This window comes from Lemur catta, chromosome 1 (assembly GCF_020740605.2).
Source record: "Lemur catta isolate mLemCat1 chromosome 1, mLemCat1.pri, whole genome shotgun sequence".
Lineage (NCBI taxonomy): Eukaryota > Metazoa > Chordata > Mammalia > Primates > Lemuridae > Lemur > Lemur catta.
In genome coordinates, this window is record NC_059128.1 from 5,771,133 (window position 1) to 5,796,177 (window position 25,045).

Sequence of the window (25,045 nt, forward strand, 5' to 3'; positions counted from 1 at the left end):
GTCAACCAATCAGAAGAAAGTAGATCACTCAAAGGAGGAACGAGCCGCCTGTCTCCTCCCCGTCCGCCCCGCGGGTCAGTGGCTGCTGCATGCAAGAGGAGGAGCTAGCCAAAGGACCCAACCCGTTGGTCCCGCCCCCCGGCCGAAAGGGATTCTGAAGCAACCGAACCTGCTAACGGAACTTGGACGCGGGGGCGGGGGCGGCGCGCATGCCATCCAATCAGAGCTCGGGCGTGGGCGCAGTCCCGCCAATGGTGGCCGCGGGGCTGGCGGCGGCTGAACCGGCCGCTCTCGCCCCGGGAAGCTGCCAGCCCACTGGCTGGGGAGTACCCCGAGCGGAACGGCGGCTGGGCGGCGGGGCGGGGCCGCGCCCATGCGTCTGAGGCGCGGGCCAATGAGCGGTGGCGGCGGCGGCCCGGGGGCGGGGTCCGGGGGCGGGCGGAGCCGGGTTGGGCCGCGGCGGCGGGGCCGTCTCAGGCCGCCGTCCCGCCCCTCCCGTCCGGCAGCCGCCGCCGCCTCCGCCGCCGCCGCCGCCGCCTGGGGGTTGGTTGAGGCGGACGGTGGGGTCCGGGCTGGAGTGTGTCGCTCCCGCTGCGCGAAGGGGAAGCGGGCAGGTGAGTACTGGCCTCCGCGGGCCGCTGGAGAAACTCGCGCCGCCGCCCCCTGGCGCTGCGATGCCGTCCCCTTCCCGGCCGGCGTCCCTCGGCCAAGGTCTGGCCCGCGCCCGGCCGGCCGCTCCCGGCCCGGGGCGCCCTGGGGCGGAGGTGCGCCCGGAGGGGGGCATGGCGGGTCGGGGGGCAACGCTCGGCTTCTGCCCTGACGGCCCTGCGGGGCGGGGGCGCGCGCTCGCCGCTGCCCCCGTCCCCTCCTGGCGCTGACGCTCAGCGTGCCCGCGCCTCCAGAGGCCCGGGGGGTGGCAGGTGCAGGGAGCGCCCTCCCCGCGCTCGCCCCTCATGCCCAGCCCCGCGCGCCTGCTCTCGGGTGGGGCCCGGGCCCCCAGCACTCGCACTCGCCGGCTTGGCTTTGCGCGCGGCCGGGTCGCGCTCTCATTTCCTTCCTTCCTCCCGTCACCCCACTGCTGGGGGAAGGCTGTGTGGTTTCCATGTTCCTCTCTCTCCAAACCTTAGGTGCCCACCCGGCTGCCTGGGGACCAGTCCCTGCTTCTCTCCTGTCACCGTCCACTTATAAAGACAGTCGTAGGAAATAGGTCATCTTTCTTCCCACGCGCCCCTGGCCATATTCCACACGCGCAGTGCCCTACTAGGGAGAAGAATTCACTGCTTCAGAGTTTGTCATTCTGGTTTTAAACTCTTCCTCCTCGTGGCTCCAGCCTGGCGATGCAACGCTGCCTCTACCCCGTTTCCACCGGGGAATAGGAGCTGATCAGTGACGTGTGCCACTTGCTGCCGGGGGCCTCACCCCCGCTGTGCCAGTGCTGGGAGGAGGACATGTGTCAGTAGGAGAGGTACTCACGTGTTTAGAAGCACTCTGAGCGTATTTTGCTCTTCTAAACGAAGGAGGTGATGTTTCAAAGGCACAAATACTTGTAAAGTATGTTGACAGATTAATTTTGCTTTTAAGAACCTTCCAAGAGTTAACCTTTTAGCGATGGATCTGTTCATAGCTTGATTGTGGTGGTTACACCACTGTAGGCGTTTGTCAAAACTCAGAACTGGAAACTGAGAAGTGTGTATTTTGTCTTGTGTATACCTCTCCCTTTCCCGTTTTTCTTCTCAAAATTGAGCTCACCGTTATTTCAAAACTGAACTAACCAGCAATAGTTTTGGGGAGGTGTTTATTATTTTAGGTGAATGTATTTAACTCAAGAATACAGCAAAATAAAAGCAGCTATTCTCTCCACTGGTTAAATTTGCCAAGACTTGCTTAACCACACTATACTGTGTTTATACCGGCTACTCTCGTAGACTCCTGCAGTACCAAATTAGTCCCAGGGGCTGCTGTGATTGATATTTTGGTAAAGTTCCAACAATTTACGGGGGAGTTTTTCTCTGGCCCAAGAAAGTAGTTTGCAAAACCAATATCTCAAACAGTTACAGAACAACCTCTTTCTTGGTACCCCAAACAGCCTTGGTTTTTAGCCTTCTGCTACCCCTTTTCTGTCTGCCCTCCTTTCTCTCTGTGTATTCAAGGTTGTAAGTTAATATCTCAAATGGAACTCTAGTCTGAGTTTTGAAATGGTTGCTGCTCCTCTCTCTTCTCCACTATGCTAACATCTCAGTGCCTTTTTTCCTGAAATAGGAATGATGTTGGAGTTGAAGATTAAAACACTTACATCTGCATATACCATGGAAGTGAAAGTTTCTGTTCAAGCCCTGTCCACAAGAGTGCAATGAGATTGTCAGTAAAAAAAGTAATGCTACTGAGCTTCTCTTCCATGTCGTGGACATTTAGACCACATTTTAAATGATGGTTAAACTTTTGCTTTAGAAGCCACTGGATAATGAGAAAAATGTGAAGGTTATACTCTGATGTTATTCTGTTCTAAAGTTCAACCACTAGAAAACTGTTTCTGTTTTGAGAACTCTGATAAATGGTCACAACAGCCTGTTGTGGTGCTCTCCCATCTAAAAGAGAATGACAAAGAAGGTGACAGCAGTAGGGGAAACTATCAACATCAGCATGATAGAGGTGGGCTTGTAAATAGCTAGTAGATAATCATTGAATTCAATGAAAACCAGGTATGTAATTTGTACTGTGTGGAATTTTAGCAAAAAATATGAGTAAAAATCCTACCTCCAAGACAGGGTTACTCAATGATGTTGACTAGATGTCAATTTAATTTGAGGCTTTCCAAGTCTCTTAAATGTTTAAATTACATAGCCTTTTTTCTTACCACTAGTCTGAAGTAGCTTTTAGAAATGTAACTACTAATACTGTATCTTTTTTGTGTGTGGTTTGATGAATATCTTCCACTGGGGAGGTTGTTTAGAAAGTGGTTTGCTTGTTCCCTGGCTGCTGTGTGTGGTGCTTCTGTTGGGGGTGAGGAGGAAGAATTTCAAGTGCCTTTCGTCCCATTGGACCAAAGTCCTGGGAATGGAGTGATCATTTTGTTCCCCCAAAGGCAACAAGAGTCATTTATTACTATGGTATTAAATATTTTTGACAGAACAGTGAATATGTCTTTATTTTTATGTTACTTTGGAAGTTGCTTATGGCCAGTTATTTTCTTTCTCAATTGGCTACCGTTATATATGGGCCCATTTTTTAATCAGTGAAAAATATTTTGATTTGCTGTGCATCCTTTCACTCTTGCTACAGTCATGTAAGTGCTAATCTGGGTTAACAGGTCAACCTGGGTCATATTTAACCACTTAAGAGTATTAGAGTAAGGATTCCTTGATTTTAAAATTTTCTGCAGTTTTTACTTTGTTGCATTTGCAAGTATACCATACTCGACTAAATGGATTTCTGTACTGTTGGATTTCCTTTTATCATGTCATTTTCTTATTCATAGACTTGAGGATGTTAAATATTTTGACACCCAAATAGAGTTAATTAACATGTTTACTCTCAATGTAAAAATAAATTTCTAACAAAATATTAATAGACAATACATTTTTGTATTACAAAGAAATTGAAACTTGGTGTTTTTTTTTAAAGTCATTTAACAGTCTTATGGAAAAGAAAACTTAATTAGCAGAATCTGCAAGATTAGAAGTCCTGCTTTTTATTGTTAAATTCACCCAGTAATTCAAACCATAGATTTGCTGTGTCAACCCCATATCCATTTGGGAAGCTTCTCTAGGTTTTGGAAATGAACAGATCATAAAACAAGAGGTAAAAACAAATATTGACAGTTTTTGACTGAGATAAATTTGAATGAAAGAAAAATATTTCCAATTGGTTATAAAATTCAAATACCAAAGTTAAGACTTTGAAATTGTTGTTTTCTTATTTCAAGTGCTTTCCAAGTAGAAGTGAGCTAATAATCAAGGTTAAGTTCAAACCCTGTTGGCTGACTAGAAGACATGTCTATCTCTGGAGTTGAGATTTTGAAATGAATCTGCTGATTACTGAGCCAAAGAATTTTTAACCTTTTATAAGACTAGCCTCAGTAATGGGTGGGGAGATTGGGGAGGGCAGAGAGACAGAGCAGGAAGAAATACTTCTACCATCTTTTAGAAGGACAAAAAAATGCCCTAGAGCTGTGGTCCCCAACCCCTGGGCTGTGGACCCGTACCAGTCTGTGGGCTGTTAGGGACTGGGCTACACAGCAGGAGTGAAGCTTCATCTGTATTTATAGCTGCGCCCCATCGCTCAAATCACCACACAAGTTCCGCCTCCTGTCAGATCAACGGCAACATTAGGTTCTCATAGGAGTACGAACCCTACTGGAAACTGCACATACGAGGGATCTAGATTGTGGGCTCCTTATGAGAATCTAATGCCTGATGATCTGAGGTGGAGCTGAGGTGGTGATGCTAGCGCTGGGGAGCAGCTGCAAATACAGATTATCATTAAGCAGAGAGGACTGACTGCACAGTAAATGTAATGTGCTTGAATCATCCCGAAACCACTCCCCCTACTCTCTCTTCTGTACAAAAATTGTCTTCCATGAAATTGGTCCCGGGTGCCAAAAAGGTTGGGGACTGCTGGTCTAGAGAATGTAATCGAGTGTCTATATAGAACGTATTTTATTTTTTTTATTGATAAAAATTATGTATTTAATAATACACAGTACTGTTAATAAATATGCAGTATTTTAGGTTTATTACTATCTATGATCTGAGTTTCATTTTGCATTTTTCTAGGATACAATTCGTTAGAGCATAACAAGGTCTACTAAACTCTTCTGACTCAATCGGAATTTCAATCTTAGAAAATAGGCATGACTCTTTAATATCTGTTTTCTATTAAGCACAGTTAAGAGAAAGTAAAGATTAGTGTTGAAAAATACTTATTAAACTTGCTCTTGCCATAAAATACTTACCAGTGACTAATAAAGTTTTTCATTTGTTGATTGTAGTAATTTAGCATTGATATATGTCACGGTCACCCGACTGGTTTCTGCATTTTTGACCCACGACAAGAGTGTGGCATAGCAGAGCTCACTGTGGGTTGTGCCAGATTGGGCAGAAGCTCTTTTGGAAGTTTTGCTCATATCCCAAATTTAACCTGAGGCCACTCCTGTGTATTTGAATAAGGCCAGCAAAATAGCTCTATACTTTTAAAAGGCCAAAGAGATAAAACCTTTACATGTGGATGTTTTTCTGTTGTAAGGGAATACTGTTATGTTGAACATCAGAGATAACAATGAACTTTTTTGGAGCCTTCATAAGTAAGTTGGTTTTGAGCTGAACTCATGAAATACTATTGAATATCAGTAAAATTTGTCATTGAGGTGTGCTGGTGAGGCTCTGCCACAAAACAAGTCTATCATCTTGCATAAATTAATTAACCTATTTGTCAGCTTTCTCCTCTGTAAAAGGGACACAGTAATATCTACCTTATCTATTGTGTAAAATGCTTACCTTAGTTCCTGATGCCCTAATGATGTAATTGTGATGGGGGGATGATCACGTTGGGGGACTGCCACAGGACACTATCATGGCAGAGATGATAGAGTTTCACCTGCCTGAATTGTGATCCTGAAACAACACGACAGAATGAATAATTGCATTTAGGTTCAAAAACTCAGTTGTTTAATATAGCACATCTATGTTGCTGAAGATCAGTTTATGTAACAAAAGGCTTTAGTTGATTACTGTCTTATCCTAAAGGCTGTGGTCCATGTCCCATTCATCTTTGCGTTTCAGATTAGATAAGAAAGTTGCATGGAACAAGTGAGGAAATTCACTTGGCTTGTAGAAAAACTGGAGCAGTCTTAGGAATATTAGTCAAATCTCCTTGAGTAGAGTTCCAGGAAGGCAGTAGTTTCACTGAACTCTGCCCATTTCAGAGCACATCTAAAGAAAGGGTTTTGTTGACTTTTTAAAGACAGTTCATTGAAATATAACATGCCTAAGTGGTTTTGCTCACTTTTGAGAAGTACATCATGAGGGGCACATTAAGCCTGGAGAAGAGAATACTTTGGGGAGGACAGGAAAGCTGTCTTCAAAGAATATGGATATGGCTGGCTAGCAGCCTCACACCTGTAATCCTAGTACTTTGGGAGACCAAGGCAGGAGGATTGCTTGAGGCCAGCAGTTCGAGACCAGCCTGGGTAACCTAGTGAGACCTCCATCTCTACAAAAAATAATTAAAAAATTTTCCAAGCCTGGTGGTACATGCTTGTAGACCTAGCTACTTGGGAGGCGGAGGCAGGCGGTTTGATTGAGCCCAGGAGTTTGAGGTTACAGTAAGCTCTGATTGTGCCGCTTCACTTCAGCCTGGGCAACAGAGTGAGACCCTGTCAATAAATAAAGAAATAAAAAAAGGAAGGAAGGAAGGAAGGAATTTGGACAGGTCAGAGAGGATGGCGAACTTTCATGCAGTAGAGTACTGGAGTGGCTCACAAAGTTGGAGATACTGCCATGGAGTAGCAGCTGCTCCTTCTGTCAGAGGAGCCCAGGACTCCAGTCAGGAGCTTTGGATCTCGTTTCACCTTTGCTGCTTACCAGCTTATTAGGGATAACGTGCTGGGTCCTGCCTCTCTCTCGTTCTTTTCAGACCTGCATCAGGCAGAGCACTTTATAACTGCTCTCGTAGACGCTATTCTAAACGTGTGGGGTTGGGGGTTAACATAGATAAATAATCCCAAAGGTCTCTTCCAGTCCTAATGCTCTGCAATTCCAGAATCTGGAATCCTTATGTTAGGAATGTGGGTGGTTCGAAAGTAATTTCTTGACAGATTACAGCTGTTACTTCACACTTACCATTGTCTTTTTTATTTTAGAAAGATGTAATAGGAAATGATTATTCATGATACCAAGTGATTCTTAGCGTACAACAGTTTTTTTTGACAACTTCCTTTAAATAGGTGCCTCTTGTTAATTTAAGTATATTTACAATTTAATTCAACAGCAGTACAAAACTAAAAACTATTATGTGTTGAAAAGTCAGTCAGATACGGTGTATCTCTAAAATTACTGTGTAAACTAGTGGAAAAATAGCAAAAAACATTTTGAAAAGCAACAGCTGTATTTTTAAAATCTCAAATTATAGTACATACATAGGACAGGCCAAGTTATGTTGTATAAGGATTAAAATTTTACTTTCATGCAACTTGTAGGTCTATATTCATCCCAGTACTTTAATAGCTCCTGAGTTAAAAGTAATTCCACCTTCCTTCCTGCCTGCTTGCCTTGACTTCTAGGTACTGTAGAGTTATGGCCCTTCAGCACATCCTTTAGAGATTGGAATTGGGGGTGCCAGGTAGCCATGTAAACTGGTATAAGTTAGTATGTTGTGGCCCTGCTGCTATGCAAAGCCAGGACATATTTCTGATATGCACCAGTTTCAGTTAACATGGTAACATGCAAAGCAAGGACTGTATATGCCTTATCAGTATCTATAGGAAAGAAACCATTGCTCAGTTAAATATTTTTTAATTTGAGAGTGCTTCTGTTTTTCTAACTCATCATCTTATAATTTGTGTATTTTGTTCTGAATGTAGCGATCTGATCTCGATAGCCTGCAAAGTATTTTAGTGAGATGGAGAATAGAATGTTTCCTACTCTTCCTACTCAAGGACTAGTCAGGCAGTACGTTTTACAACTGGGAGCCTAAGCTGGGAGGAAGCCATCCATAGGACCATTCTCTGCTTTAGTCAATCCAGCTGTCAAATAGGGTAAATGCAACTTGAAAAACAGATGTTGTGCTTGGGCTAAGGTTTCCTGGATAAATTGCCAAATAAGTGTAATCAGAATCGCTTATTCTAGTTGTATTTAGTTGAAAGCAGCCTTTTCAGGGGAACTCAAGGATACAAATAAATATCCTTTCTATTTAGAATGTTTGAAAAAAGACGCAAGTGTCAGTTTCAGTGTGTGAACTATACTTTGTAAAAATGGATTATGTACCTAGCACCCCCTACCCTGTCACCACCACCTGCATTAGTCAGGTCCCTAAATGTGCTTTGTCTTATTTTTCCTGACCTATTTATTTGTCTGTATAGATTATGTGGAAAAGAATCATTTGATTGGTCAAAAGTGGTTGTTGATGACAGATGTCCCTGCATATCAGTCAGCAGTTTAAATAATAACTGAGTATACCATTGATTTTTTTTGTCTTTTAAAACCTGTTTTGTCTTTTAGGTAGGGAGATTGTTGGTGAATTTGGCAAATAGTTTATGTTTTAAAGGGCCAGAATTTGAAGAATCTGTAGATTTTTAAAATATCTTGATGGTGAAGAAATGTAGATATATGTGAAACTCTTAGCTACCTGTTCCTTTTATAGGTATCCATTCCTTTCAATGACTCTAACTGTAGTTGTATAATCCATTTATCTATCAATCCTGTATTGCTATTCTTCGTGTTTTCTTTTGTCTTAAGTATTATTTAAATCCTTTTTCTTTTTTGCCCAGTACTTCTGTTTCCTCAAAGATAATTCAATAAATATTTGTAAATTATACTTGATTTCACATAAACTTTGAGGGGAAAAATCTTGCATTTAACATTGTACCTTCTGGCTCATGTATGTATTTTAACTTAGCGAACACATAGATATTTAATTTAGTATGTGTTTATATTTTCCTAATATAAATATTTGTAATAAATATTAAAGATAAATATTTGGTTATATTTCCTAATATAAATATTTGTAATAAATATTGAAGATAAATATTTGGTATTTGTGGGAACTTGATGAATGTCTAGTAGGTAGCTGTTTTTCACTGAGAGCATTAAGGATGTTTTGGATACCTATTTGACTGTTTCATTTGCTTAAACTTGGAATCTAGCCCTAAATTTACCTGGAATCACAATGAAAATTATTCATTGTATGTAACAAATTTTTGAATCATAAGTGAAAAGGCTTGGGTAGTTATTTCAAATCCATAAGGTTGAGGAAATCACACATCTTTTTTGATAGCTAAAAAAGGCAGAAAGGGGTTGAATTTAGGAAACCACCCATGCTGGATACTAACACCTTCTCAAACTGAATCTTAAAATTTAGTCATCCTTCTTGAATTGTACTTTATTCTTTGCCCTTCTATGTTTAGTTACTTACGTATTTTAGGAATTATCCATGCTGCTTTATTTTGAGTGTGAGTCTTGGTTCCTCAACCTCATCCTTGAGAACCACAGGCCTGCTTTTCTCAAATTTTGTTGCCTTCTATAACAGGCAGCACAGTGTTAGGCACAAAGACATTGGAGAGCTTGTTTAATAGTCAGGTGTGCCTATACTTAGAGTCTGCCTGAATGCTGGAGCTAATACAGGAGTTCAAGTTTGCAGCTGTGGGTCTGCTGCTTGGCAGCTATGGTCTCCTGATCAAGTCACAGCCCTCCCTAAGCCTCCTGACAACTGGCTGTGGTCACCACTGGCCTCAGTGGGTTTGGTGGGAACACAGGGCAGTCATGGGTAGATGCTCATGTTCTTGGTCACAAGTGCTCATGGGAGCTTCCAGCTGTGCTTGGACCATAGTTTTTCTTTTCTATCAGAAACAGACAAATTCCTGCTCTGTTGCTTTCTAAAGATCAACAACATTTAAAAAATTCAAGTGTGTCTTTCAGAGTTTCTCTTATTAAATTTAATATTCTAAAACTTTTCTATTTATAAACTGTCAGCTCCCAAAAGAAACCATCTTTTCAGTGTGATACTACATAACTTTAACCTATCCCTGACCCCTGACCTTCATTCTGTGGCCAACCTATCTATCCACCTATCTCTTTATATATAGGTTTATAGTTTTGCCTTTAAGGGTTGCCCTAGTTCCTTAGTAGAAGTAAATATTTACTAAATGTCTCATTTTGACTACTGTTCTAATCATAGGTGGGAGAAATGTCAAAACTAGTAATACTAATATATCCAAATATGATATCTAAAGATTTTCCTTCATTCAACAAATATTTGACTATCTTTGTGTCCATGGCACTATTCTAGACCCTACAGATAATATAGAGAGGGGAACTTTAGTTTTTTTCTGCCAGAAGACAGTGGGTACAATAGGTACATAAATAATCTAGACCACAGTGGGTGAGGTCACAGAGTCTCAGGGGCTGTGGAGTGAGGGAGGAGACCTTGTCGGTGTGGTGGGCTTTTAGCTAAGACTTCAGATAGAGGACTTTACCACACTCACCAAGGGGTAAGGCTGTCTAGCTGAAATATTGGAGCAAAGAGTATGTAGATCCGGGAATGGCAGCCAGGCCAGGGGGCTGAGGAAAGGCAGGGTATGGGGAGCTGGTTGATGCAACAGGAAAGCCTGATGCTTTGTGGAGTAAATATAGGGCTTCTGCCTTCCAGGTGCTTTGAATTAGGGATGACCCACAAATACTAGAATTATTGCCAAACCCTGTCAAATGCAGAGGCAAAAGAATTTTATAGACGTTGATGACTTTGAGTTCAGAGTAGCATCTGCTGGGCCGTAGAAGTGGTACAGAGAAACACCTGTCCTCCAGAGACTGGGTTTGTAAAGTAATCGTAAAGGCTAGGTGTCAGCCCCTGACTGCCTGGGATTCAGTGTGCAGAGGGCTGAGAATTCTGGGAGCTCCTGGACCGGGCAAGCCCAGGCATGGGCAAGCTGTCCTGGAAGGGCCCTGGAAACACGACTTCTGGGTGGAACAGATTAAGAGATAGCCTGGGCCTAGGATCCTGAGCCCTAGGGAGATCCATTCACTGGGGACAAGGATGGGCAACCTTCCCCCTCCTTAATTAAGACGATTCTCTCTGCCTGCTTTCTCTCCCTTGTGGCCCGTATCCCTGTGGGAGGGAAACAGTCCAAAGAGACCTCCAAAAGACTGAATCTCAAGGTAAGCCAAGCCTTTAGCATCTGTTAATGACCTTGAATTTGTCCTTTTCTTACTGACTTTCATGGGAGTGAGGGCTACATGGAAGAGCCCAGAACTTCCCTTACAGCCACTGAGGACATTTTGGTGGAGCCTCAAAGTATGTGAACACTTTTGCCAGGAGAAGATGGGGGTTAAGCAGGGGGCAGCTGCATTCTAGAAAAAGGGAAGAACTTGAGCAAACCCCTGGAGCTGTGTTGTGTAAAGAATGGGTAGAATGAAGCCGGCCAGGTGAAATGGGGTGAGGCAGTGCACCCCTGGAAGACCGTGCTAGGGAGGTTAGCTGTTATCCTGTGAGCTGTGGAAAGATATTATGTTGGGTGAAAGAAGCCTACATAGTGTAGAATTCCACTATGTAATGAAGTTCAAGAACAAGCAAAACTAATTGATGGTATAATAATAGAAGTTAAAATAATGGTTCCTCCTGGGGGTGGCTCTGGACTGGTGAAGGGGTGTTGGCAAGGGCTGGTGTGTCTGCTGCCTTACTCCAGGTGGTGGCCTTGCGTGCATGTGGATAAGTCCGTGAAGCCAGGCACTGTGTGCTTTGTATTTTATACCTCGATTTATTGAGGCTGACCCTTGACAGTATGGTGGGAGAGCGGTTGGAGGCAGGGAAGTGAATCAGCAAGGGACGGAAGGAGCTGGAGATGAGGGTCTTAGCTGGGAGTGCTTTAGTGACTGCATAAACATGGCCCTGCAGGACTTCTAAAGATGACACTCCAGTATATCTGTCCTCCCAGGGGCTGATTTACTGATGTGTTTTGAAGTTTCACCTCTGCTGTATTTCTGTACCTATTACTCATTTCTAAATGCAGGCAGTTTTCTGGCTTAAAAAAGAAATTTTGAGAACAATTTTAGTTGTAGGTACTTGGCTGTAGAATATTACTGCCAAAGGAATCTAGTGTGTTTTCAAATCATTGTACCTATATATTTAATGGCCTCTCATATGGAGCAGGAATTAGGCATTTTCAGTATGTTCCGTGGGGATAGAAAGTTGGGTGGAAGCTTCAGGAATACAGATTTTGACCTAAGAACTGTCCAAATGCTTTTCCCTGGAAGCTGAGGGCAGCGTCCTCTATGGAGCACCTGCTGTGTGCTGAGGTCTGGGCTAGATGTTGGGAGTGCAAATGTACAAGGACAGAGAGGGTGCCCTCAGGACCTTGTTATCTGGGAGGAAGCTAGTGTGTGAGCAAACCTTTCAGTACTGTGGGGTCCAGCAGTAATGGAAGAACGCGCAAGGAATTGCAGGGGTGCAGAGGAGAGAAGATTGTGACTAGGGGGAAGGGGATGCTTGGGCATCATTTTTAGAGAAAACCAAGAGCTTGTGAACAAGTGACTAAAGCGTTGCAGTGGAGGGGTTAGATGGGGAGGTAGAGAGACAGGAGGCCTGTGACCAGGTCTGGATGAGGGACAGGAGACATTGGTATTGCTGGAGCATTGGGTGCTGGGTGGGGTGGCAGCATGAGGGTAGATTTAAGCAGCAGGGATGGGCTCGGGCAAGGAGACATGCAGGAGACTCGTGTTATGGTCTAAGTAAGAGGGCGAGTCCGGGAAGTGTGCAGGAGGAGGTGGCTAGGGCTGCTCAGCTGGGTGCTGAATGGCTGCTGGCAAGGACGTGGGAGTGTGTGTCATAACCGAAGGTGTATGGTCTTTCAGCCCTCTTGGACCCTGCCGCCTTAGCTAAAAGTACTTTTTGTCTGTATTTAAACAGAAGCAGTGTGGTAGTGGCTCTGAGTTCAGATGCTAGCTCTGCCTCTTACCTGATGTGTGATTTTGAACAAAGAGAAAGGGCTTAACCTTTCTGAGAATGTCATCTAAAAGATGAGGATAATATCTACTGCTTAGACTGTCTAGAAGATCAAATGAAGAGCCGTATCTTAGCCTAGTACCTGGCAGAGGGTAAGTACTGAATCCTGGGGATGGCAGCTGCCATTTTAATGAGCACTTGGCATTGGGTGGATGGCTGAGGGAAGGCTCTGGGGAGGTAAGCGGCAGCAGCAGAGGGAACAGAGGCTGTTTTGTGGTCGTTGGTTGGCACCCCCATGGTGAGGGCCGGTGCAGAACAGCCTGGCCACCTCAGGCTCACTTGCTGTTAAGAGAAGGGAAAGGGTCTTGGAGCTCCTCATCAAAGTGACGTTCTTGAGTCATTTAGGGCTCACATGACAGAAGGTTTTGTCGGCAGGGCTGGAGGGAGAGGCCAGTTCAGCCCATCACTGACAGCGTGATTCTGCATCTCACCCTGCCAAGACAGCAGATCCACTATATTTGTAAGTGTGATTAAAGTCCTTACCAGACTCCTTGGTGGTTTCAGTTATTTTCAGGTTAAGTTCAATGATCCTCCACAGAGATGCCCTCAGTAGATGCGGGAGATGCTCTGTCCGGGCTGTGCCCTTTCTCCTGGCTGTGAGCTGTAAACACGGGAGCTTTTTCCCCCTTAAGAAGGTAGTCCTTCAGTGTAGTAAAAGGTGCTTAAGCTATCCTTCCTTCCACCCTCCCCATACTTAGTGTTTTCTTCTTTTGATCGCAAAATGACTAATTCCTTTTATTGCTGCAAAAGTTTACATATTTTTTAACAGTTCCCTTTTATTCCAGAGTGACTGACACTGTGCATTTCACACTGTTTTTTTAAAGAAGGTTTATTAGATATATAAGTTACACATTATTCTTTACACGTTATATATATTCTTTTTTTTTTTTTTTGAGACAGAGTCTCGCTGTGTTACCCGGGCTAGAGTGAGTGCCGTGGCGTCAGCCTAGCTCACAGCAACCTCAAACTCCTGGGTTTTAAGTGATCCTACTGCCTCAGCCTCCCAAGTAGCTGGGACTACAGGCATGCGTCACCATGCCCGGCTAATTTTTTTCTATATATATACTTTTAGTTGGCCAGATAATTTCTTTCTATTTTTTTTAGTAGAGATGGGGTCTCGCTCTTGCTGAGGCTGGTCTCGAACTCCTGACCTCGAGCAATCCACCCGCCTCGGCCTCCCAGAGTGCTAGGATTACAGGCGTGAGCCACCGCGCCCGGCCTTATATATATTCTTTATACGTTATATACGTATATTCTTTATATGTTAGATATGTAGGAGAAGATAGCCCCTTAAAGAATGCTGTTTCCTGTTATTTTAGCACATAGCCATATTTGCATGGATTTAGTTACAATGGAATCAGTGATCATTTGTATAGTGGAAGAATATGCATTTTAAACCTTTGCATAACACAGTTCTCCACACTGCAATAGTCTTTTTTTTTTTTGAGGGTCTTGCTCTGTTGCCTGGGTTAGAGTGGTTTCATTATAACTTATTGCAACCTCAAACACTTGGGCTCCTGCCTCAGCCTTCCAAGTAGCTGGGACTACAGGCACATACCACTATGCCCAGCTAATTTTTCCATTTTTTTGTAGAGACAGGATCTCACTATGCTCAGGCTCGTCTCAAACTCCTGGCCTCAAGCCATCATCCCACTGTGGCCTCCCAAAGTGCTAGGATTACAGACATGAGCCACCAAGCCCAGTCAATGAGTTACTTCCTTTTGTAAAAAGTAAATGGATCAAAGTATGCTTTTGGTTCTCCCTTGGGATTGAGGGTAACTCACTGGTCAGCGGCTCCATGGAGGACATCATCGTGTGGTTTGTTACTCATCGCTCCACTAGCTTCTTGGCTAGATGCTCTTTCTCCATCTTCCTTGGTTGTTGTCCTAATGCCTTTTTTTCCAGAGGATCAAAGCTGGACTCCTCTGACCACGATTCTTGCCCTCTTTCAGTGGCACCTTGCTGGGCTCCCCCAGGGAGCCCTCTCCAGCTGGGTGCTGTTCCTCACTGCACTTGCCTCTTGCTTTTCTTAGGCCTGTCCTTCCTTGTCTTTGAATTGTCCTGCCCTTCACATGTCCAAGGCCCTTACCTTCTTCAAGATTTGTTGTTGTAGAACATTTTCAGAGAAACATCTCATAGAGGTTTTTACCCAGAATGTCACTGGTGTGTCCTGTGTCACACTGTCTCTTCTGCTTGTGAAATATTCTAGTTATTTCTCATGTGTCCTCAGTACAGGACCTGTGGGTGGTCTGAGCGCCAGGCCAGAAGGTGATGGGAGACCTTGTTCAAGTCTAGGGTCTGCCATGAACTTATGTGAAACCCTGGGCAAGGCACTTGGGATTTTCCACTGAACAAAATCTAGGAGTTAGACTAGCTCTCTAAAGTTTCTTTGAGCTCTAATATATCTTCAGCCAGCATTTGTCTAAAAAGTTTAATCAGTCACTTATGATATAGTTAATGGGAAATGATTGTTTCTTTCTTTCTTTTTTTTTTTTTTAAGACAGAGTCTTGCTTGGTCACCCCTGCTAGAGTGCAGTGGCATCATCATAGCTCATTGCAACCTCAAACTCCTGGGCTCGAGTGATCTTCCTGCCTCAGCCTCCAGAGTAGCTGGGACTACAGGCGTGTGCCATGACGCACGGCTAATTTATCTATTTTTAGTAGAAGGGGTGTCTCACCCTTGCTCAGGCTGGTCTCAGACTCCTGAGCTCAAGTGATCCTCCTACCTTGGCCTCCCAGAGTGCTAGGATTACAGGTGTGGGCCACTGTACCTGGCCAAGGGAAATGATTCTTTTAAAGCAAAGTGAAGAGGGAATATATAGGTCTTTGTGCCCTTATGATAGTTTGTATGTATAGGATGTGTACATAACTTTTATCTCTGTAGTGATAAAAGAGACACAATAAAATCTATGTAATTTAAAGAAATTCTGGAGTAAAATTTGCCTCTACTATAGGTTTTGTGGGTGAAAAGCAACGAACTTTTCTTACAGAGACTTCAAAGCAGATTTTTTGTTTGTTTGTTTTACATTTGACAGCCTCTAACTACTAATATTACACATTTGTTTTTCTGGAAGGAAACTTCAGAATATGGCATATGTGAGGTAAGATCTTAGCATCTTAAGACGAAGACAGTGCCGTGCCACATTTTACGAAGACAGTGCTGTGCCACATTTTATTATTTGATTTTGTTCTTTGGTAATGTAATTTTTTTTCTTTTTGTCTTTTCTTTCTCTTCTCTGTAGTCAGAAAATGGGTAAAAAGAGTCGAGTAAAAACTCAGAAATCAGGCACTGGTGCTACAGCAACTGTGTCACCGAAGGAAATCTTGAACCTGACCAGTGAACTGTTGCAGAGTAAGTTCCTCTCGATGCCCTCCCTGCCTGTGTCTGGGGGGTGTGCCCGTCACTCCTGTGTGTCTCCAATGCCACGTGTAAAGCTCACTGGCGTGGGGAAGCATGGGTCGAGCGAGCTTGCGTCACATCCAGCTTATTAGCTATGTGACCTGGGCAAGTTACAGAATTTCCTAGTCCCTGTCTGTGTAGGGGAGATTCTGGTACCTGTTGGAACTTCGCAGCTGTTAATGAGGCGTGGATGAAACAACGAATGCAGAGCTTCTAGCACAGCCACCGAGGACTCAGTCTTCCCTGGGTACCAGTGGGCAAGAACAAGCTCTGCTTCTTTTTCCCAGTGTGGTCTCAGACAAGTTACTGAACCCCTCTGAGGCCCAGGGTTCTTGTCAGAAAACGTAAATAATAACTGCCTCAGGGAGCACGAGGAGGGCCGTGTGAGATTTGGTATGTGAAGGCGCATCGCGGGCTGTCAGCCCAAGGCGGGTGCAGCATGCTTCTTAGAGAGCGGCCTTTGGAGCTGTGCACCCTCCTGGAACACTCACCTTTATTGTTAGTGATTCAATTAATAATGTTTCTGATTTTCACTTGCTAAAATTTGAGAATTCTTGGTTCAAAGAAATGAAATACCTGTTAAGTGCCTGTACTTGCTTTAGTGAGTGAGTATAATTTGGTAACTTTTAAAAATTTCGCATTTAAATTAGTGCCGTGTATGCCTCAGTTTTAGCTGTGATCATTCCGTTGACCTTTTGCCCCTTATGTTTCGATCATGTGACAGGCTAAACCTCAAGTAAAAATTTAGCTTTCCCTCCTTGATTGAAATCTGGCAGTAGCTGGGTCAGGGTCAAGTCCCTCCTGAGTGTTCCCCTGGACCCAGTGGGCCCCACAGAGTGCAGCTGTCCTTACCCCACACTGGCTGTCTCCTCCACTATCTGGGGCAGCTTGAGGACAGGCTTGCGTCTTCCTCACCCTTGTATCCCAGGGCCTTGGTCAGTGCTTATTGCTGCAAGATGAAGTAAGGTTGGTCAACCTTAACAGTTAGGAGTCAATACCTAGCCAGTTATTGTTAATTATTTGCCATATATATTTTTTTCCTTAGAGACTGAACGGGGCCGAGAGCTTTAGCAGGAGCATGGGGAGGGGCTCTCTCTTTACACGACACAGTCATGTGAAAGGAACAAGCTGCCAACAGGCGGGGTGCCCAGCTGTAGCCTTGCAAACCCACTGGTCCTGGTCTTGGGTGTTGATCTTTCAGTTCTGGCCCTACAGTAGAATCTTAGCTTCTTTTTTAGCTGTGATTGTGCCATCTCATTTTGTAACTCCCCCAGAGTGCTAAATATAGTGCTGTACACATGGATATGAAACGTTTGTCGACTGATTGTCCTTATGTCCAATTTAACTGGTTCCCTTAGAGAGCCATTGTTGTGGGGTTTAACTTAAAAAGAAATGTTGACTTTTAATATTACCTTCTTTTTGCCATCTAGAAGAGTTTTGGGGAAATATTTTGCATTTCAGCTTAGCTTCTTAGACTTTCCTGTTTATAAGTGTATTCTGAGGAAAGGTTAACAGAGCAGCAAGAATAAGGCAGGTGCGATTAGGTTCTCACTCTGGGGTACCAACTTGCAGTTTAGTGAGGGGCGTTTCTATGGTTTCAGAGGGCTTACATGCTTTGAGAAGTAACCTGCTTTATCCTTCTCACATTTATCATCATGGCTGTAGCATCTCTGCCCTTTAAAACTAAACCAACCAGAGCAGCAACAACAAAATCCACATCCTCTTCCTTCTGCAGACTAGTGGGTTAAGTTGAAGGAGAGAAGTGTCTCAGTGGCATGGCTCTTTTGTTACAGAATGCAGCAGTCCTGCACCGGGCCCAGGAAAAGAATGGGAAGAGTATGTGCAGATCCGGTCTCTAGTCGAGAAAATACGGAAAAAGCAAAAAGGTAACGTTGCTAGAATGATAATCATATTTTAATAATGTTATGTAGTAGAAACTTGGCTAAGTCAGAAAGTTTTGAGAGTAGTAAAGGTCTCAGTGTCACTGATGCCATCTGAAAGGGTGTTGCAGATTGATAGAGAGGTCACACGGGTGACTGTCAGTATTTCTACCTTTTCTGCAATGCTATTACCTGCTTGGAAAGGGTACGTATGTTGAGCTTTAGGGGAAGAAAAGGTTTGTATCTGGGGGCCAAAATGATACATTTATTTATTTATTTATTTATTTTTTTATGAAATATATATTTGAATCTGTTTTTCGTACTGTATTTCCTTTTGGGTTTTAGAACAGTACATAATACTGTATATGGTCAACACACAAATATATGCTAATTGGCTAACGTATTATCAAGTGTTTATGATTAACTCAAACACATCTTGTTGAATAACAGGTATACTTATATTTCTTAAGCTGTGTTTTTACAGGGTGCGCTCAGTAGGCATCATAATGATTCTCATCCAGGCTGGCAGTGGGGCTGTGTCAGAAACAGCTTTTTCAATATACATATTGTTTTTGTCCTGTAAAGCACAAAAAGTAAAGATTGGTGTGTCATAAGGAATGCGCATTTGAAAGGATGAGGCCCTGTAGTCCCAGCTACTCAGGAGGCTGAGGCAAGATGATTGCTTGAGCCCAGGTATTGGAAGTTTGCAGTGAGCTATCATGAGGACACTGCATTCTACCCAGGGTGACAGAGTGAGACTGTGTCTCCAAAAAAAAAAAAAAAAAAAAAAAGAGGTGAGGTAAAACCTTCTGAGACTCCCTTTCTTACAGTCATGAAAGAAAGTCAGAGAGGATATGGTTTTTATTTGCCATCCTAAGTCGTGCTTTTCTTGCTCTACCATACACACCTGTAAACATGTGGTCTTTAGCTTAGATGGTCTCAAACTCCAAAATAGTGAGCAGCTTCCTTTCTAATGTGTTTATTTGCCCTAAATGGTGGCCCATGCTACCAGTCTCACCAAATAGATAGCTGAAAGAATTTTTGCATATCCTGAGGCTCTATTCTGAGTAGGTACGTCACTAAAGTTAGAGTATTCGTTATTTCTCAATGCATGAAAAGTAAATTCTGTCTTAGACTATTCCTACCTCCAGTCATTTTTTGTCATTTAGCTGGTATCTTTGCATATCTAGCATGGCATAACAGTGTGCCAGCACCTACCTCATCACAGAGCCAGTCACTGTTGGTTATACTGGGATGAGATGGCCACAAGCACCTGGGCTAGGGCCACGCCTCATGTTAGTGAAGTTCCTGTTCTTCTCCTTTTATTCATCAAAACATAATGTTTTTTTTCTGTGCATGACTTTTCATCTTTTTGAGTATTTCAAACACACTGAAAAGTCCAGAAGTTAATATGACAGATGTCGAAGAGTCTACTACCCAGATTGCGCACATGCCAAAGTTACCTTGGTTCAAGTTCTTTCTTTCTTTCCCACCTACTGGTCAGCTTCCCTTTCCCACCCTTGATCCTTAGCTTTATTTTTGTATTTGCTTTTAAGAAATAAAACATTACAGACATAGCCAAAGCCTTGAATTTCTATCCCATTCCATCCCTCCCTCCTTGGAGACTGTTCATCTTTGCTGGGCATGTTTTTCTGCTTCATGTAACCCAATAAAAATACATGATTATAGTCGGTGTCTTAAAAATTTACATAAATGGTGTCATACTACTTGATTTAAAAAAACTCACAGTGTTCCATTTTGTGTTTCATGTGGATGCGTCTAGAACTAACTCACTGCAGTCGCTGTGCAGCATCTGCCTCAGAGCCCCGCAGAGTTGTGTCCTCAAAGTCGGGGCTGCACTGCACCCCCACCCCAGTCTGCTTGTGTGCATGTGCGAGCTACTGAGTTTTGTTTTAGTGGGAATTTTGTTAAAGCAAATGTGAATATGAGAGATGGCATATTGGACTTCTAATGGAAAAACTGCTCTATAAATCCATAGTAGTGGTAATGCAAGTTTTTTTCCCCTTTGCCAATGCATTACTTAGTAGTGCCTGATATTTAATATTCATATTACCTAGTATCAGTAAATATTTCTGTGTAACTGACAGGGAGTTTAGGAGGTTAATTAGCCTTTCGTATCACTAGTTAAGATATGTACTGTAATTATCTGGTCATTAGTTTTGATTATTTCAAGATTAGAGTGTTAAGACTATTTCCATTGTTAGTTGTGGTCTGTTTTTATTTTCTGAGATATTTATGAACGATATATGTCCTAAAAGTAGCTCTTGTTTTCTAAAACATGGATTAATATAGGTCTGTCCATTACTTTTGATGGGAAAAGAGAAGATTACTTTCCTGATCTAATGAAATGGGCCTCTGAAAATGGGGCTTCTGTGGAGGGTTTTGAAATGGTCAACTTCAAAGAAGAGGGCTTTGGTTTGAGAGCAACAAGGGACATCAAGGTGAGTTTATAAAATTCTGGTGTGAGGGGCCCACGCGTGTTTGAACCGTGGTGTGGTGTAGAGGGCACACGACGGGGGCGCAGCTGCCATGGGCTGCTGTGGAGCCCGTGGGCAGAGGGGCAGCCCAAAGAGCCTCAGGCCATGTCCGTGGCAGCCTCTCCCAGCGCATCCTCCTGGGAGCCCTGCCTTGAACCTGTCACGCGAGGCAAGTCAGCTCACATTTCTGAGCCTCTGTTAGGAGACTGTGGAACATGCCTCACAGGATTTGGAAATTGAACTAAAGAAAAGCATGTACACTTGTGGTTTGGAGGGAGAGCACACAGGATCCTGTGACGGCTTGGAGGTGGGCTGGGTGGAGGGCGGGCAGTGTGAGGATGCTTACATGGGTAACTGCACGGCCGGAGGCACCGTGTGCTCCCACTGGGATGAGAAATAGACATCTGCTGAGGGAGAAAAGCTTTCTCTCTACTCTTGGTTCTTCCTTCCACATGAAGAGAGCAGCAGTAACTTAACATTCCTGGCCTCTCTGTACCCTCATTCATGCCTCTTCCTAAGAGGAGGCATAATTTAATCTGTTTGCCGAGTTTGGGAGAAGGAACTGGGCTTGGCTTTTTTTCTTGGTGAGAGCTGGTTGCCCATACACATTTATTCCGCTCTGCTCTCTGCACCCCGTAAGCTTTACAGGGTAGGCCCACACAAGGGGAGGGCTGTGGGGATCTAGTTCTGCCTGTAACTAGGTGGGGGAGTCTATCTGTCTAATTCTGGGATTCAGTAGGTGATATTTTGGGTGACCATCTGTTGTATTCTTGTCTTCTCTCAGTTGGTTCAGAACTTGGGTGGAGTAAATGGATGTTAGATGTTTGGGCCCTCAAACTTCCAGCAACATTTTTGGTCAAGTTGTAGTGGACCTTTCATTGATACATTGGTAACTACATGCCTGTTTGTTAGATACCTGTTAAGTATCTGCTATGTGAATAGTACCTTGTTTGTTAGTGCACTAGGCTTCCAAAAAAAAAAAAAAAAAAAAACCAGAGTCTCTTCCCTTATTGTTCTTATAATCTGTAGTAAGGGATAAGGCACATAAAAATAATTCATATAGTAGACCTTGGTGAAGGCAGGATGTCACATGTTCTTCTCTTATTTCAGGCATGAAGCATCATTAGTGGATTGCTTCCCAGAATGTCTTAGCTGTGGTCTGTCTTCACCATGTGCTTTTTTTGGAAAGGGGGTTGGGTTGGTGCTTAAACAACAGACATTTATTGCTTACAATTCTGGGAGCTGGAAAGTCCAAGTTTAAGGTGCTGGCATCGTCTGGTTCTGGTGAGGACATTCCTCCTGGTTTGCAGACAGCGCCCTCTTGCTGTAGCCTCACGTCTCGGAGAGCTATGTGAATGTTTTCAGCAGTATGGGCACATAGAACATACCAAAAAGAAGCATGTCATATTGCCAGAAAATGAGATAATGCTTTGAAAAAAATGAGTAAACCAAAGATTTTGCTGGTAACTATTGTGTTTTAAAGACAAATATGTAGAGGAAGGAATGTTACTCTGACTTCAAAAACTCAGTAGGAGCAGTTCACATTGACAGATTAGGGTTTTGGTTGGAGGCAGAAGTTTTATTTTGTTTTGGTTTTAGAAATTAAAAATAAGTACAGCAGAGAATAAAACACCTTTGTGCTCTACTGCAAATGTTGTATTTGCTTCATGTTAAAGATGAAAGTCCCTTTTTGACTTTTTGCCTTCTTAGCATATGTAGTTTTTCTAATGGAAACAGGATTTTAAACTACTCATTTCGCTATAATGTAAGTGCTTACATTTTAAAATACATTTGGCATTTAGAAATGAAATGCTGATATGCAAACTTTAAATTGTATTGCATGTGTGATTGGATTTCTGACCATAGATATAGTTGGATTGAAGATTATAACATGTTTTGATGATTCTACCATTTTCTTATTTTTTTCCCTAGGCAGAAGAATTATTTTTATGGGTTCCACGAAAATTACTAATGACTGTTGAATCTGCTAAAAATTCAGTGTTGGGTGAGAATAATTTCTGACTGTTTGTTCAAGGCAAAGTGAAAATGACAAAAATATATAAAATTCCATTTTGTGGTGCTAAGGACCATACTTGGTTGTTTTCTCAGCTGGTGAAATATTCCCTCAAATATGCATTAAATGTTTTCGATTTAATGTCAAAAGAAAGATGCACATGACTTTAAATGTTAAAAGACATCTTAGGTTTTTTTATAATTTTAATATATATTGTGAATGAATACTTTTTAAAGAAGTTTGTGGAACTTAAACGATGTTAACTTCTGGGTTAATTCAGGGCCCTTATATTCTCAAGACCGAATTCTGCAAGCCATGGGAAACATCGCGCTGGCCTTTCATTTGCTGTGTGAGCGAGCCAGCCCTAACTCCTTCTGGCAGCCCTACATCCAGAGCCTCCCCAGTGAATATGACACTCCTCTCTACTTTGAAGAAGATGAAGTTCGGTATCTTCAGTCAACACAAGCTATACATGATGTCTTCAGCCAGTATAAAAATACAGCTCGACAGTATGCCTATTTTTATAAAGTTATCCAGGTGAGCTGCTGTTTGCTGTTTAAGTGTATGTTTAACAGAGTGGGGAAGAGAGAGGAATTGATTGCATAAATGTTCAATTTGACATCTTATTAAGAACACAAACATTTTACCTTTTAGATTAAAAATATAATCAAGTACATTTCATTGTTTCCATTTTCACAGAAATATCACTGAAATAGGGTTGTATATCTCATTTCATCATTGTCAGTGTTGATACAGCAGCAGTTATTCTTGAGTTATTGAAATCACTTAAGTTTTTTGAAAACAAAGGATTACAAAGAAATTTTGAAAGTGTAGCTAATACAAAAAGGTACTCTATGTATAAATTTTTCAGGAAAAGGAAAGTCCATTTCTGTTTTTTTAGAATGTATGTTAATAGCAAAATACTGACAATTAATTTAGTAAATTATAACATGATTTATTTATGTTTTTCGAAGTATGTATTTTGTGTTATTTTAATTAGTTCTAAGCAGAGGTCTCATGTAGAAATCTCTAAAAGTCTGTAAGCATTTGAATTGCACATGATTACACCTTTCTGTATTCCGGTGGTGCATTTGCAGTTGAACAGCAGTTAGAAGGTTTAGGGCCAGTGCCACAGTTCCTTTCAGAGCCGAGGGAGGTGATTTTTGCTCCTGACTCTCTCTCTTCTCAGTCGCTCAAGAATCAGCCCCTGGGCTGCTGTACCTGGTATGTGGCAAGTGGGCATGTGAACTCCTTGTTCCCATTCCCTTTTATTTGGGCCATTTGACAACCTGAATTAGGCTTGATTTGGTTGTTTCTTAAATGGTCTGTCCCTGATGTGTTTTATGTGCAAGAAATGGTAATCTGATTTCATTGCTGTGGGTAATATTGTTTGCCATTCCATTCATTATTTTCACTTTACAGCATGCTTACTGCACAAGAATATTATACCCAGAGTTTTATCTTTCCCCCCACCGAGTGCTTCAGATGTGTCAAAAATTATATGACTCTTGTCCTCAAATAGAAATCACTTTGTTTTTCCAGACCTTGAACTTTAGGAAGTTTTAAGAATGATCATACACTATAGCTTTTATTTCACGTTTGCGTGATTTAAAACCTATTGATGGAGCCACATCAAAATTTGCTTTCTTCCTTCAGTGTGCGCCTGCACACCTGCAGTCTAAAGTTTGGCATGGCTCTTCATGACCTAAAAGGGTTGTGCTTTTATTCCTAGTTCTCAATTGTGTATCTTTCGGTGACTAAAGTAAAGCTGCCTTTAGTAGATGTAAGTCCTTGTCATTTTCTGTTGTTGCACAGTGAATTGCAAACTAGTTCTTTTCGCTAATGTGTGTCTCAAACCTGGACTGTAACACAGATGTTTGCAGATCATTTGGAGGGGTGGTCCAAATTCCACAATCCCATTTGCAGATTTTAGTTATGATTTCCTGGGGTCCTGTAGCAAACTGTGCATCTGAAGTGAAACCTATCACTCTTCTGAGTGACTGCTGGCTTGAAGGTCTGCAGGCCACAGGTCTCAGCCACTGTCTCCCAGTACAGCAGGGGTGGTAGCAAGCGCAGTTCAGTTCTGTGTGTCTGTGGTGGTGATCCTAGTACTTGGGAGAGGGGCACAACAAAGTGTTGATATCCATTCAGCCTTACATCTTGCTTGCGGGTTTCAGGTTTTATTCTAAAAGCACCAGTACTAAATTCTAGGAATTTAAGTCTTTCTGGGCCTCATCTGTATAGCAGGGGCTTGGGTTTTAGGATTTTTGAAAAGTCCTTCCAGTTTTTATATTGTATCCTTCTTGAGATGTTCAATATACATTGTATCTTTTAGGTTTCAACAGGTGATAGTATGTAACCAGAAGCTTCAAACTCCAGGAATTTTGAGAGTATACCTTGCATTAGGATACAGCACCTACTGGTGAAACATTATACTGCAGCTTAATAGTTGAGGAATGTCAACACCCAAACTCAAGAAGCTAAGTTTAGAAATTGTGGCTAAGCCAAATGCTGGGAGAGGCTTGTGTGAAGTGGGGCTAAAATT

General features: G+C 42.7%; 1 protein-coding gene across 1 annotated transcript in view; it reads left to right on the plus strand.

Moving 5' to 3' along the window:
• The first annotated feature begins 393 nt into the window (after positions 1 to 393).
• Positions 394 to 25,045, plus strand: part of SETD3 (SET domain containing 3, actin histidine methyltransferase) — a 74,331-nt gene continuing 49,679 nt past the window's right edge. The window contains exons 1-6 of the mRNA XM_045561037.1: positions 394 to 614; positions 15,951 to 16,060; positions 17,902 to 17,994; positions 20,302 to 20,450; positions 22,419 to 22,491; positions 22,781 to 23,037. Of these exons, the coding sequence (XP_045416993.1) occupies positions 15,958 to 16,060; positions 17,902 to 17,994; positions 20,302 to 20,450; positions 22,419 to 22,491; positions 22,781 to 23,037 (675 nt within the window). The 5' untranslated portion in view covers positions 394 to 614; positions 15,951 to 15,957. The remainder of the gene's footprint in view (positions 615 to 15,950; positions 16,061 to 17,901; positions 17,995 to 20,301; positions 20,451 to 22,418; positions 22,492 to 22,780; positions 23,038 to 25,045) is intronic.